This window comes from Corvus kubaryi, unplaced genomic scaffold, assembly GCF_017639235.1.
Source record: "Corvus kubaryi isolate FWS band 111438036 unplaced genomic scaffold, C.kubaryi_AGA036_p1.0 137, whole genome shotgun sequence".
NCBI classification, from domain to species: domain Eukaryota; kingdom Metazoa; phylum Chordata; class Aves; order Passeriformes; family Corvidae; genus Corvus; species Corvus kubaryi.
The window spans coordinates 24,871,239-24,887,029 of record NW_024580671.1 but is presented as its reverse complement, the minus strand read 5'-3'; the positions used below and the strand labels follow the sequence as shown (position 1 = coordinate 24,887,029).

Here is a 15,791-nt window from a genome sequence, read left to right as displayed (position 1 = left end):
AGGATCAGACTGTAACCATGACCTCACATAATCCTCCTTCTGTAGTGACACCCTTGCATAAGACAGAACAATATTTGCAGTGTAAGGGTCATATGTCACAGCAGTACAGGAAGTCACAAGTGGCATGACTGTGTCAAGGAGTTTTTAAACAAGTGTGACTGGCATGGAGCCTTACACATATCTGTCATATGGCCTTGTAAGAGAGAGATTTGGGAAGCCCTAAGCAAGGTTGTTCCCAGATGTAAGGTCACTATCACACAACAATAGTGTCCCTGTGAGGTGCTCCAAGAGACAATCACCACATTTGACCATCAGATTATCAAAATGGATGTTGTAACAACATAGTGTTGAGTTTGAAAGGAAATTATTTTCATATCTGAGCCAAGAAAAATTTTCCAGTAACAGCAGGAAGATCCAACTTGGATGCCTACAAAGTGCTGCGAGTTAATAATGGCCAGGCAGACGGCCAGTAGAAATAGATGGTATTGTTTTAAAAAATATATATTCATCCCTTTCCCCTTACACTGTGCCTGCTATTTGCCTTTCTGGACTGCAAGTCCTTCAGAGCAAAGCTGCGTTTATTGCCTGAGATCAGTCATATTACTTGCTTAATCAATGGCTGCTAATGATAAATAGGAAAAATGTAAAACATTAATGGCTTTTTACCCATGTCTGCATCTGGCTCTCAGTGAGGTACTGCACTTGTTGCTGCTGCACCTGACCATATGTTCCCAGGGCAATCCCTCTAAAGTCTTCACAGCAGCAGTACACCTGGGACATGAATGCTGTTAGCAAATCCCTGATGTCAGGGCTGGAGGCAAGAGACAGAGAAACCAAGAAAGTCAAGAGATACATGAAACTAAAGGGTGTGGTGCAAAAATGGTAAAGAATAGTGGAGAGATAAGAAATCCATGTAGCTAAAGGTGTACCCTGGGGCAGGGAGCAGGGATGAACAGAGTAAAATTTGTCAAGCTTGATAACAATGAGATTCTACAACATACAAGAAGCAGTGGACATAGTGATGAGATCAGTCTAACAAGCCAACTCTTAATACCAGTTTTGGCCAAATGACTGACTGCAGTTCAGTCATCTTGATGGATAGAGCAGCGTCTACCACACTCTGGCAAGAACTTGGGGCTGATATGAAATTCTTCCCAGAAAACAGTAATGAGATATGCACCTCTTACATGTTCCTACATAATGGTGATGCAGCAGGATGCTGATGTATTTAAAAAGCCATTGAAAACAAGCAATGTTTTGCAAGTCTTTGCAGCTCTAATAATAAACAGTAATCGGTCATTTTCATTTGCTGATATTTTTCCTTCTGAATCTTTAGAGGAATCTTACACCAGAGCATTGAGGTCTTATTAGCTTTCAGCAAGCTGCTGTTGTCACTTCCCCAGAAATGGCAAATATACCAAAAAAACACTTTTTTTTTTCTTTTGTAATAGTAATTCAAGCAGGAATGATTGTACAAAATTCTAGTGCCCATGTCATTCACAAAACCAGACTATGGCAATGAATCCCAAAATCTGTGAAGCAATTTTTTTTTCTCATTATTCTTCACTTTCTAGTTTTAATCCCATTCCATTTCATTAATATTCCTTCACTGTGTTGTCAGTGTGCATTATGGTGGGGGTTTGGAAGACCTTCAACAAAAGAATTCTTGACTGTGCTACAGCCCTCACCCTTTGTATCTTCATTCAGTGCCCAATAGAATGAATTTCTAAATGCCTACATGTTGCAGGAAACCAACTCTTAATGAATCTTAGGATACAAGTCTAAACAGATGACAGTACTTTCCAATCTGCTACGGAAATAATAGGTTTTAACTAAGTATAAGGTTTAATAAAATTTTCACTCCTTGTGCAAAAATGCATGGTGATTAACAGCTGACAAGCCAACTCTAATAATTTCTGACTAAATGCTTTTGTTTAGTGTTTTCAGTCCCTCTCTACAGGGAATTAATTACTGAAAATGAAAAAAATGAAGGTTCATGCCAGTTAATATCCTTGAGAAAGTGGAAGGTAATCAACTGTATAAATTACAGTGGCATATGCAGGCCAGCTTGTGGTCAAAATTTGTACAACATACCCCAGCCAGTTTTTGAGATAGTTAGACTGAAATGCATGTGCAGGGTAAATCTGTTGCAAGTAGCTGCTCCATAGTTTTAGGTAATCAGTCAGCAGCTGTATTCAGAAGAAAGTGCCATTGCAACTTTTCTTCACTTTGTGATTTTTTAAATGACATTTACCTATTTACAATGGCCACTACTACTTTGTACTGCTTTGTAGTTGCAAAGCATATGTTTACATAACACTTTCATATCCCATATTGCTCTTTAAATAAGCAAATCATCTTCTAAGGGCAAATCTACATGGAAATATAGATAAGAACCAGCCATCAGTCTGCAGTGAGTACTGATCTACCCACCCAGACCAGGATTTCAGTTAACCCCCCTGAAACAATTCCAGCTAAATTGCTTTAACAGGTACTACAACAAATGTTCTCAAACACGCTTTACATAAAACTAGTGAAAAAGGAGAAAATTAACTACTTGTTATTATTCAATGTCCTCAAAGAGGTGTTAGTTCAAAAATTTACCTGGGAAAATTTACTTGCAGTAGATTTGTTTAGACAATCCCTTAGCTGAAGTCTGTGAATCTGGACTTTCAAATCCTCTCAGTTGATTGCATTAGCTTGAGTCAGTTAACAGCATTGTAAATGTTAATCTAGATATGTCAAGATACTTTCATTTCAACACAAATGTTTGTATTTTTTTCCAGGTCTAAGCCAATTATCTTGAATTTTAGCAGCCGAGAGCAGAAGTACAGTACTCAAGAACAAACATATTCCTGTGCAAGGTGAAATGATCTTTCCCTGCAGAAAACCAGCACCAAGCCATTTGATGCCTTATCACTATGCTATTTGAAGTATCTTCCATTCCAGTTTGTCTCCAGTGCCATGCAAGCTTTGTACTGGCCACCTGCAAGACTAGGGAGAACTTCATTTGCACCTCTGATAATTTTGTGTTTGTCCAGGGATTCTTTATGACTTTTTAATATTGCCTTCATGACCACCATTTGTGGTGCTCAGTTGTCAGTGAGCTTCAATTGAACTAATCTGTTCATTGGAGAAGACCTACTATAGGAGATTGAAATATTATATATATAGTCATATATATGAACTTGTGTCATTCGAAATTTCCATTAAAGAAATTCAAAGTTTTCCAAGAGAACAGAAAAATTGGTCAGAAAGAGTAATTAATTTCAGGTCTGGCTAAATATTCAGTGTTGTCAACTATATTACTTTGTTCTGGAATTAAGAAAGTTATAATATAAGATGGCAGTAAGATGTAGACAAAAGTTGCTATCATATATATATATTCATAATCAGTGAATGCAGTTTCTAAAGGACTGTGAAAACTATCTGGTTGAAAAGAACTATTGTCACCAGTGCAGTTTTTGCCATGACAACATTAGTTTTAAAATAATATTAAATAATAAGAATGTAACTTAGTAAAGAATATGAAAGTGTGTATTATTTGTTCTGAAACTGTGACTCACACATGTTCCTCTCATCACCTGTATCGGTAGGAGTTTGTCTCAAGCCATAAAAGGAGTTGGACCGTGCCATTAGCTGGGGACTAATGAAATTCTGTTCGGCAGAGGAAAAGAGAGGTATAAATTATGATCAACATGGTTATGAACCCTTTTTCACACCAACAGGCAGTTACATGGGAAAAAAACTGGTGTTATTAGCATGCTCTAACCAATTGAGCTAATCTCAGGGGTGAGTAACTGCTCTTTGTGGTATTAACAAAAATGCCACCAAGGACTCAGGTTTTGACATAGTTTTATGCTCTACTTTTCTTTCAAGTTACCTTGACCTTGCGGTCCAAATAACATTTGTTGTCTTACAGAGGCAGCTATGACTTCTGAAAGACAGAAGGGCTCCTTTCTCTATGCTTTTCAGCATTGCAGGAGAAGTTTTCTTTACAACTTCAGGCTTTCTTATTTATTTTCTCTCTGGGGCAGACATTCTTTTGTCACGAGTTAAGAGATAGCTCTGTAGTTATCACACAGACAAAATCCCCCTTGAAATGATTGGAATTTTTTTACAAGAACTGCAGAATTGGGTCACATACCACCAAGAGTGTTTTGGCTAGGAGTTGTCAGAGAAATGGTGATCCTCAGCTATTAGAGCTACTTGAGTGCATCACCACAACAAGCACTAAACTGGGAACAGTGTATCTTTAAAATGCACTCAAAATTCATGGTTTACACAGGGGCTGACCAAGATTTTCAAGATTTTCAAGATCAGTTGCTGAAGTTTTCCTTTAAGTATATGGGAATCCTACATATTAAACTATGAGTACTGGTAAAAATATTCTAGAGAGGACAATGGAGCTCATGCCAGCTGAAGACTCAAAATGACAGAGAAATAGGAAAATCATAGATCTTGAGATAAAACAATAAATGCAATGATGATAACTCATTTATTTGCATTACTTTTTCTCACTGCAACTTATCTTTTCTTCATGAATAGCTGTAAAGTGTTGTCGCCAATTAACAATTCTGAAATATTGAATGTATTTTCTCATTTGCAAATGTACCTGTGAAGCTGGTTAAAAAGTAGGGCATACTGTTGAGATACATAAATATAGTCATGAATTAAGTTTTGACCTGTGTAGGATTCTGAGTCATGTTAGTTCTTTCACTTCATCAGTACTTGGGGTACTGTATACCTCTCAAGCAAATGCTCAGTACCTGAAGAAAAGCTGAAGAAAAGACATTTAAAGTAATTTGCATGTAAGGTTAAAAATAGCAGGATTTGTCGTATTCCTTAAAAATTCCTTGATGCAGAAGTTATCAAATAGAAACTAGGGGGTATGCTTGTTGGTACTGACTAGAGAAAATTTTGTTATTACACATATCCTTTCTTCAGCAGTACCATCTCTCTTCCATCATATCCCAGACCCAAGCGGTTGCGCACATTCCCTCATGCTGGGTTGCTATCAGAGATAACAGTTCATCGATCTTAATATCAGTGCACCAGCAAAAGGAAGGGATAGTGGGAGGAACAATTTAGCTGATGCTGGCTTTGGGAAAGGTCAGTAGCCCCATAGCCTCACCATCATGAGAAAATCTGTCACTACTTCTATTGATTAACTCAAATCTGCATTAAAATTTTTGGTTTTGCCAGTAGCAAAACCAGCACTGTCAATAAATTTTATATTGGTTCAAGAAGCACATGAATGTTGTGACTGGAACCTCTCTTTGTCATTCAAGATAATTAGGCTGATGAAATTCAAAGTAATTTTAAATTAGCTGTAACTTCTAGATGATTTATGAAAAATGCTTGTTTCTAAAAATATTGATTTACTACACAGTCTGTTTACCCTGGTGTTCAACTAGCCTTATAGATATAAAACTCTTCCTTACCACATCTTAACCTGCCTTCCTGTGGATTAAGTTTTTTATCTATCTGCCCGGACAATAGACAACTTTGCTCTGCAAAGTAGTGATCTCTTACACTTTTCTATGCTGATGTGAATCTTTGTATTTTAAGGCTTTTGATATTACTTAGCTATTATAAACAAACAAACAAACAACCCTCCCCTCTCCCCCCCAAAATCTTTGCATGGAGTATGAACACAGGAGTATTTCTCCCCAGGTAATGGACATCTTTCCTTAGGATGATCTTGAAAGAGACTGTTCACTTTCATGACTCTATTAGGCTTGGAAACTTCTGGGAAAAAAAATTATGGGGGATCACCAATCTTTTGTAACATATGCTTGTTAACATGTTTATGTATTTTAATTCAAATAGACTGATATTTGATGCTTAGATTTTCCTGTCCTAAAAGAAGGGAAGCAGAAAAGTGGAGAGATAAACTTGAAGCCTGACACCAGACCATTCATAATTACCAGAATAAGTGTTTCAAGCAAACCTTTTTTTTTCTACAAAAGAGCATTTTTTTTTTCAGTAGAACTAACATACCAAAAAAAAAAAAAAAAAATCCACCTAGCTATTACACAGACAGTTATTCATAAAATAACAAAACATTTGCTTCAGGATTCTGTACATATTAGAGCAAAATACTCAGTTTTCTGTATAATTTTCTGTAATCTTTCCATACTCCTGATTGGAGACTTAAAGTGACTGCTGAGTCATTAATAGTAAACAAAGGATCATATTGATCCACAAGTTACTTTTCTGCCTATGACTTAATTCTAATTTTGATGTTTAACACAGACTTACCTGAGAAACAGTGCAAGTCGAAGTATGCATCTCACTAATTCTCTTAGTGGACTAGTATAAGCAGCTTTTTACATAATGGTTTGTGCAGTCAATTAGCAGAGTATTAGCTATAATAGATAACATTCTTACTAAGACCATATTAATTAGATCTTAAACACAGCTAATCTGAGACCTATATTGAATTTTTATTATTATGTAAGCAGAATGTTTCCACAGGCAAGTAATTTCCTTCATAGCATTTTAAGGAAAAGGAAATCCTAGCATCTGAGATATAAACATGCCGATTTTATCAGAGTATTAGAAACCACTTAATGTTTCTTAAAACTTGAGTGTGCCAGGCTGTATTACAAATAATAATTACAAGCAGTAAAGGACACAAAGATTGAATACCTTTTAAGTTTATTGGAACAGAAGGAGTGGAATTGCAAGCTAAGAAAATGTCTGCAAGAATTAAATGGATGTATGTTTCTGCTCCTCATTTTGCTTTGAGTTACATCATAGCTCTGGAGTTCTCTAGTCACTTCATCAAAAAAAAAGAGCTGGTATGTCTATATGGACACATTTTTTAGTCATAACATGAATTCACCAGTTATGAGACAAACTTTCTCTGAAAATAATTATGAATCCTGTCTTATACAGATTTAAGTTCATTTTTAGTTGCATGGATTTGTGACCTCCTTATCACTTTGTTCAGCAATTCTGCAATAACACCAAAGCTTAATATGTCTCTGGTAAATCAGCTACCTGAAGGGATGCTGCAGGCAAAAACATATTAAATTTTTAAATCACAGACAACCATGAAGCTAAGTAATAGCAAATTTACAAGCAGAGAAAATTTTGGGACAGCATCAAAAACTGTATTGCCATGAGACGAAAATGCTGCCATCTTGACTTCTGCTACAAATTGTAGCATCACTGCTGTTAGTAGAAAAAATTCCACTAACACTAGGCTGATTGGGCCACAGCATTCTGTTATCTAGTTACACCACTGAGAATTACTGCCCATCTGCATGCCAGAAGACAAGTGCTTCTCATGGTTACTGAAATGAAGTGGAAGAATGAGGCCTAATATGCTTGTAAACACTCATGCCAAGAGTCATATAGGTGACCGGGGGCACACTAGGCAGGTTAGCACTATAACATCAGATGCAGATTTGACAACCTTTTGAATACATATTCCCCTCTCCCATTTTTATTGAGAAGCTATTTTCGCATTTGTAGTAATTTAAAATTTTTCATTTTTTAATGAAATATCCTTTCAAGCATTATGAGTTAATTAAGTATTAGCCATAGTCATAGCTATATATACCATAGATATGGGTATATCTAAAAATATCAGCCAGTGGTGATTTAAAATCTCCACAATTTATGTATCATCATTTTTGGAACATGTACTTTAATTTCACCAACAGAGGTCAGTAAACCACTGAGAGAGAACCGTAAGTGTTTGGTGAGAACACACCCTAGTCAATCTTCCTAACATCCTTCGATAGTTCTATGTTCAAAGGGCTCTTGTTCAGCTGCTTCAGTAAATATAAACTCAGTTAACAAAAAGAAAAAAAAAAAGAAAAGAAGAGAGTGTATGGTTATGCACTCAGGGGAATGAGCTTTATTGGAGATATGAATTACACAAAACACTACATTGTTAGAGATATTTCAGGATTAGAATATGTTTAAAATATCTGTTATGAAGCCAGTAGCATGCATACATGCATAGGTATGAGTATTGCTATATCAATTTTTCAAGGTTAAAACAGGCCCTGATTTAAATGATATGAATGACCTGCTGAATTTTATTTTTCAAGCTTTGTGCTGTTGAAAACCAGCCTAGTGGGGAGAGAGCATGAAAAGGAGGATCCCGGAGAAATAACATTTAATGATATTAATACCAGATAGAAGCACAGGAGAAACCAAGAGCTGTCACCGACTTGCTCATTTTGGCAGAAACACTCAGCTAATGGAACTATATTAACACATCATTTTCCAACTTTCAACTGTAATGAAACGCTATTTTTACAAATCATTACTTTCAGTCTATGGTGTTTCAGCCACATGGCTTCTATTAGTGTACAGGGGAGTTTCACAACCAAAGCTGCCTGTGCAGCACTGAAAGTGCACCTTTTATGTTGAGCTAATCCCAGAGGGGAGTCAGCACTCCTGCCCCTGTCCTTTTGACCTTTATCCTTTTAATGCATTTTGCCTCAGTAGCAAAAGGTGAAAACCTAGTTTTTATGTTTCAAAACAGAGCATTTCAACGCTGATTCTCAGTGAAGCTAAGGAAAGTAACAGCTCCTGAGGAAATGTTGAAAGTCCCTAGCTCAGCAATCAACAATAGCTTTACAAATGTGTTTTTAGAATCGCTTTTCTGGTAGCCCTTTGAAGCTCACCCGTACAGCCCCGCTGCCATCCCTCAGAACAGCTGTGAACATGTGAAGCCGCTGGAGTGGAAGATGTTAATTACTGTCAGCGACTGGAATTTCTCCAGGGAGCACTTGTGGTTAGAAACATGTTTCCCTAAAGAAGTGCAGTAGGTGCTGGGATCACCTCTCCTGTAGCATACCTCCCCTCTTAAGCAAAAGGCATTTCTCATTCCAAAGCAAAACTCAAAATATTCACTTTTAAGTGTTTTTCTCATAGAAAAATCCGTATCCTAAGCAATCTTAACTGTAGAATCTTTTATTTCTGTGAATAGAATTCCAACAATAGGGAACTGAGTTTTTCAGGGACTAGGTTTAGCATATGTACAAATCGTCATTAAAAACTGGAGAAACAATTCTAAAATAAAAAAGGAACAAAATCAGAAAAAATAGAAAACAAATTGATGGACATAACTGTGGCTAGGTTTTTTTTTCCCCCCGACTAGAGTAATTTGAGCTTCCTTTTTATGGCCAAGAAAAAGCTACACACCTGCCCTCCATGACATCAGAAAAGTGCAGACCAAAAATGGTCTTTTTTCTTCACATTTACCTCCCGCTATTCATTGGCATTTTGAGTCTGAACTAGTTAGCAACAGGAGACTGATGTGATGTCAGTGGGATATTCCCCATAGGGAACCAAAATAATAGCAGATGAGCTGAGCTGGCAGAAAGATCCCCAGAAAGGGAAATAACAAAACCAACAGATTCTAAGCCTAGCCCTTTACTGTGACAACTACAAAGCACCTTTAACGACCGAACACATCCTCAAATATACCTTGTCGATCCATCTGTGGTAGTTAAACCTAGTAATCGGTACCACCCCCGCAAAAAGACCAAGTCAGGTCAGTCTCTGGCTGCAGAGAGATGAGGATAAAATCGTTAATCTGCAGGACTTGATTCCCAACGTGTGAAGATGAATGCTGAGGACATTTCTCTTTGTCCTTTGCTATAGGTGAGAATGGCACATGCTCCCCAGTACTCTTACCAAGTGACAGACACACCAGTCTTTTTTTGATCATCTAAGGGAGTTGAAGGAAAACAGTAGCCCTGATCTTCAAAAATGCTGTCCCTTTCCCATAAAGGCACAGGAAGTCCTCATCCACCCCCAGAAGGAAGGTGTATGCAGGAAGAAGGAAACTGAATGTAATGGAAAGTAAACATATCAACTGTGGAAACAATAACCACAAGCAGCTACAGAAATCCTTCCTTGTTGTACTTAAGGACAAGTACACTGATATTCAGTGTTGACAGAGGTAAAAGTCCCACAATTACAGGGCCAATTCCCTTTTATGTAGGCCATCAGTGCTACTGTATTGTACTCCTTTCCCCAGTCCAACATCAAACGCAGTGATTGAGGAGTAGATAGAGCTCAGGTGATGGATTGCTTAATTCTTTCAAAATGGTCACTGCTTAATGGCATAGACCATCTAGTAACTCTGGGTCAGCTGCTGCAGGCCTTTAACAAGGCTTGAGCTGGTGCTCCCCAGTTCATCACAAGTAACAGTGAAGATAAAAGTACACAAACACGGAACTGTTATATACAAAAAGTTTAATTGAAATACCTGTATAAAAAATATGATCTCCATACATTTCACACTGTTAAACAGAAGAAAAAAAATCCAAATCCAAGCTGCATAAATGCAACCAGATCACAGAAACACAGCTATTAAAATAAATTAAGGTTTATGACTCTGCCACTCTACCTTCCAGAGCCAATGCACGGAGACTGTACAATGTCAATAATTTAAAACCCTTCCAAACAGCATTACTTTACACTTCTGGTACATTAATACCAGACAAAAGGCATACTGACTAACTTAAAAAAGTCATTCTATTTCCCTTAAATTAGACTTTGTACAACAATTTCCCATCTTCCAACAAAAAACTGGTAAGGTCAGAAATTTTTTTTTTTTAGTTTTTTTTAACCAAAAGTTGACAGGAATGCAGAAAAAAAGTGCCATGGGCAAACCACTAGAATTCCCATGGGGAGAAGGAGGGGAAAGCACAGTGTTGAATAACTCTAACCAAATAAATTAACCAAATAAATAGCCACAGTTGAAAACTGTGGGAGGTCTTCTAAATTTCAAACAATAAATAACTGTATAGTACATGGAAAAACCAAGCTTACATAAACACATTATACAGGTATGGAAAAAAAAAAGTAGAAGTCCTTGAATATTGCATTGATTGTGCATTCGACATGCCCATACATACTTTAAGACTCGCAGGGTGACAAAAGGCCGGGGGGAGTTGAGAAAGGGGCTTCTCATGCCCAATGGTAGAGATGATAAAAGGAAACATGAATAAATGTTTCTGATAAAGAAGCCAATATACCTGTTCATATTTCTGTGCAGGCTATAGGAAATATTTTGAGCAGCAGAGGTGGGTTGGGTTTGTAAAGGGCAAGGGGGCAGGAGTGAAATGTCTGTGTTCAAGTATTCCATCACCAGTGGATGGGACTACTTCATTCAATCACCGAACAGGTTCTCCAATGCATCATAGGAGCTGCTTCCTCCAGCACTGAGTCTAAAGGGAGCAAATTCCTATAATGAACTGGATCTTCTTTGGACATAGACAGCTCAAAAAAGAAAGTCCCACTGAAGCAGCTTTCAAAAAGGCACTCAAAAGCAAATAAAATCTAGTCCAGGCTCTATGAGAGCAAAAAAGTTTACCATGTATTCAAGAGGTCACTGCTTTCTTAATAAGGTCAGTCTTTGACTAAGTACTGGCCTGCAACTCCCAAACATCAGCATTTCCAAAGGAAATCTCTCATTCCAAAGCAGAAACCAGCAAAGGGGGAAAACAAAATCAAGTCCCTCAGACAAAGATTCAACTACAGAATAATGAATGCATTTTTCTAGCCCCTCATATGTATTGGCAGCAGCACTGTGGTCTTTCTGCTTGTAGCTCCCCCTCCCAGTGCGAGGTCCTTAGTAATTCACAGACTCTCATTACTTGAACTTGTGCTAGATACATCAGTATCAAGGGTCCGTAGCCTTATGTCACAGTCCTCAGACTTCACTACTTCAGATTTGTGCATCCATTGATGGTCAAAAATCTGCTCAAGTGTTGGTCTGTCTGAAGGCCTCAGTGAAAGGCACCATTTGATCAGCTGTTGACATTCTGCAATAAAAAAAAAAAGCCATATTAGACTAAGAAAGCAAAAAAAAAGACAATTCTGATTGTCTTTTTAATAACAAAAATCCACCCACACAAGCTCAAATTTACAGGACTATTAAAAAAACCCCAAAACCAGAAAACCCACTTAACTTCTATAGAACTTACCAGGTGAAATTCTTCTCCTGAAGTATAATCGTCCCCTCAAGATTTCTTCATCTTGCTCAAAAGGGATGTCTCCACAAACCATATCATACAGCAAAACTCCCAGAGACCATACTGTTGCTGACCGCCCATGGTATCTGTGGTATCTGATCCACTCTGGAGGGCTGTATACTCTCGTTCCTGAAAGGAGAAAAATACACACTGTTAGAGTAAAAGTTTAAAGTGTTTCCCCATTGTTCAGCTCCTTCTGGCAAAGCGAAATTAAATTCAAAAACTTGGCTTTTGGGAATTAAAAAAAAACCCAAACAAACAACAACAACAGCAACAAAAAAAAACCCAAACAAAAAACCAAACCCAAAAAACTAAACAGCTTTAAATTTTTTACAAGCCAAAGCCATTAACAGTGTAATTTCAGGTCATCTGCAGGGTTACACCATCAACAGACTTGGCCCATCCGGTTGTTCTATTTTGTTGCAAGGAATAACACAGCCCCATCAGCTGACTGTTTACTGAGGCGGGCTCCCTTTCACTGACCACGTGTCGTCTGCAGCATCACACCAAAAATAGACATAAAAGGACAAAGGGGGCTGGCGGGGAGGAGGAGAGGGCGACAAGAAGGTGAAACTCAGGTCTGCCCGTATTACACGGGGCTAATCTGCTTTATCCAATTCCACAGGGCAGTAAACAAAATAGGGCTGCTTACGATTTCTACGTTTTTAAGGCCCCCCCCGGGCTTCTATGCAGCAGCTTTTCCCAACCCGCCCCTCTTCCCCTTCCTCCAGTGCCCAAGAGCTCCTTGGATACCAAACAAAACGGGGAATTCGTGATGCCGAGGGTCACGTGCAGCGGGGCTTCGGGTTTCACAACAAACAGATGTGAGTGTGGCAGCTGGGGGCGGGGGGAGCGAGACCCCGGCTACATCAGTCACACTCCAAGGACTGGGGGAAATGCTCCCTCTGGTCACATGCTGGCTTATGTTCAGCTTTCCCACCTCTAAAGCATCGACCCTAGCCCCCGCGGCAAGTCATTTCGAGAGAGTACAATTATCCCCATCACTTTAAAATCTGCAATGCGGGATTTCCAGGACACCGGCAGAATGGGAGTGTGGGAGGTACCACTCCGAGTTAAAAAAAGGCACTGCATATAAAAATTGCATATCCACACATGGAAACATCCGACACTGGCAAAACCTCCATGTAAACAGATCGCCCTCTAGGAAAAAAACCCCGCTTTTTCCAAGACAGGGAAACATAAACTGCTGCGTCACTGCCTGGAATCGCTTCTTTCCTACGCAACTGAACACCCCTAAGCCACTTCGGGTCCACGGGTTTCCATTACCGATAGACCTGATATGAACACCCGCGTCAGGGGCTCTGCTTGCTGTGGCCGGTCACTGGGAACGGGCTAAGTGGCAACTAGAGGGAGGGAATAACCCCGGGAGGGGCACGGGAAGGGCGGTGGACACGTACCGTCAAAATCAGTATAAACTGTGTCCTTGAGGAGGGCCCCCGAGCCAAAATCAATGAGCTTCAGCTCCCCTGTGCGGAGGTCAACCAGCAGGTTCTCGTCCTTGATGTCCCGGTGCACCACACCGCACCCGTAGCAGTGGCGCACCGCCTCCAGCACCTGCCGGAAGAACCCGCGGGCCGTCTCCTCGTCCAGGGCGCCTTTCTCCGTGATGAAGTCGAACAAGTCCTTCACCAGCTCAGGCCGCTCCATAACGATCAGGTACCCGTCGGGCCGCTCGTACCAGTCCAGCAGCTTGATGACCCCTCTGAAGCCGGAGCCCACCTTCTTGAGAAGGACGATCTCCAGGGGCACCATAATACCGCTCTGGGCAGAAAGGGGGGCGCGGGTCAGCGGGGGAGTGGCGCGGCCCGGGGCACCCCCTCGCCGAGGGGAGGGAGGGAGGGAGGGAGGGAGGAGGGCGTGCAGGGCGGGGAGGAGGGCGCGGCCGGCGGGCCCCCTCCGCCGCTGCCGCAGTCCGAGGGGCGGGCGCGGCGCTGCGGCGGCGAACCCCCGCCAAATTCCCTCCCGACGCAGAGGCCGCGCCAGCGGGGCGGGCCCCGCCGCCCACACAATGGCCCCGCCGCGGCGGAGCCCCGCGGCACCCCCGGAGCTCCCCCGGGTACTTACAATCGTGCCCCACTCGGTCACCCGCTCCTTCACCACATGCTTCACGGCGACCTGCGGAGCGCGGAGAAAGGAGGCGCCGTGAGCGGCGGGGCGGGCTCAGCCTGCGCCCCGCCGCCGAGGGCCGGGCCGGCCGCGCCCGCCGCTTCCCGCGCCCGCAGATTCCCGCGCCACGCTCCCGCCCGCCGCCCCCGCCCGAGCGCCCCGTGCCTCACCGGCAGCCCGTCGGCGATCCTGCTCCCCGCGTACACGGTGCCGAAGCCCCCGCTGCCCAGCACGGAGCCCACCTGGTAGACTTTATCAAACGGCTCCTTTTCCACTTTCACTGCGGAAAAGAGAGGGAAACACCCGTGTTAGTGTCCGCAGCCGCGCTGCGCCCGAATAACAATAATAGTAAAAAGAACAATAAAAATAAATTTAGAAAAAAAAAAAAAGCCCACAAATGCTCTGGCTGGCGGACCCATACGCTGCCCTGATTCCGACCAAGGCTTTATTTTTTAAAAGTAATCTTCTTGAATAACAAAAAGACATAAATATAAGGAAATAAACGCAGCTCCGGGGTCTGCGAGACGCCGACCCCGATACCCCGGTAACGCAGGGCCGGTCCGCGCCCTCCGGCGCGGCGCTGGCAGGGGACAGCCCAGCCGCGTACCTGGCTGGAGGATCTTCACCGGCAAGTGGTCCATACTGGGGCTGCAGATGTGCGCCAGCGAGCCGAACTTGGAGAGCAACATCTTCCGAGGACGGGGGGGGGGAAACGGCGAGTTCCCCACGGCAGCTCCGCCGGCGTCCTCCCGGCTCAGCGCGGCTCTCCTCTCCCCGGAGCCGGCGGAGGGCGGCGGGCCGCGGAAAGCTTCTGCGCGGCTCCTTCTTCGGCCGAGAGCGGGAACCCACGGAATCCTTAGGGGTCCCCGCCGGCAGCAGTCCAGGCGTCGGTCGCACAAAGTCCTCCGGAGAAACGCAGTCAGCGAACGCGCCGCTCCCGCGTTCCTTCTTCCACCCGGCGAAAGCCGCTCGGGGCGCAGGCAAGCGCAGGCAGAACTAGAACCCTCCGCAGAGACAGACAAGTCCGGGAGCTCCGGGTCCGCGCGTGGAGCCCGCCCCTGCAGGGGCCGCGGCGGCAGGAGCGGGCTGGGCGCCGCAGTGGAGCCGTGGCGGGCGGAGGACAGACCGCGCCGCCGCCGAGCTGCCCGCGCGCTTCTGAGCCAGCGGCGCCGCCGAGCCGCCTCTTAACTCCCAATATTTTGGTGCGGGCAGAGTGCGGCGAGCGCGACCAGGATATCCCTCCGCGGGGGAGGAGGGGGGAACACCTCTCCCCACCGCCTCCGCCGCCCCCTCCCCTCTGCGCCGGAGCCCCCGTGGGGCGGTGGCCGCGACTACAGCGTCCTTGTCCCGCCCCACCGCACGGGTGGGCACGGGGAGGGCGGGGGGCTGGGAACTATTTGTTCTGTAGTAACCGGCGCGCAGAGTTACACACCGTCTGAGAGGAACGCATCACACATTAGCGGCAAAAAAAAAAAAAAGGGCTGGGGGGAGATTCTCCCGTGTGCGTTAACGCTGCCGCGCGGCCAATCGCCGGGCGCCCTTTCAAAGGGCTCCCGGGGCGACCCAATGAGGAGAGCCCTCATTTGCATGCGGCGGCGCGCGGCCAGGCGGCGGCAGGGCGGGAATGCCGCGGCGCGCCGGGCCCGCCCC

The 15,791-nt window shown here is 43.1% G+C and overlaps 1 protein-coding gene across 1 annotated transcript; it reads right to left on the bottom strand.

Moving 5' to 3' along the window:
• Positions 1–10,213: 10,213 nt before the first annotated feature.
• On the bottom strand, positions 10,214–15,305 carry PIM3 (Pim-3 proto-oncogene, serine/threonine kinase). The gene is made up of 6 exons (XM_042018248.1): positions 14,749–15,305; positions 14,312–14,421; positions 14,100–14,150; positions 13,433–13,796; positions 11,967–12,143; positions 10,214–11,804 (listed from the first exon to the last, which is right to left on the bottom strand). The coding sequence occupies exons 1-6, from the start codon at positions 14,828–14,830 to the stop codon at positions 11,620–11,622; spliced, it is 969 nt and encodes a 322-aa protein (XP_041874182.1). The 5' UTR covers positions 14,831–15,305; the 3' UTR covers positions 10,214–11,619.
• Positions 15,306–15,791: the final 486 nt, after the last annotated feature.

Excerpts from the sequence above, each read along its gene's own strand:
- PIM3 (XM_042018248.1), bottom strand. The coding sequence starts at position 14,830 with ATGTTGCTCTCCAAGTTCGGCTCGCTGGCGCACATCTGCAGCCCCAGT. Across the intron at positions 14,151-14,311 it reads GGATCGCCGACGGGCTGCCG|GTCGCCGTGAAGCATGTGGT; the intron begins GTGAGGCACGGG and ends CGCGCTCCGCAG. Across the intron at positions 12,144-13,432 it reads AGTTTATACTGATTTTGACG|GAACGAGAGTATACAGCCCT; the intron begins GTACGTGTCCAC and ends TTCTCCTTTCAG.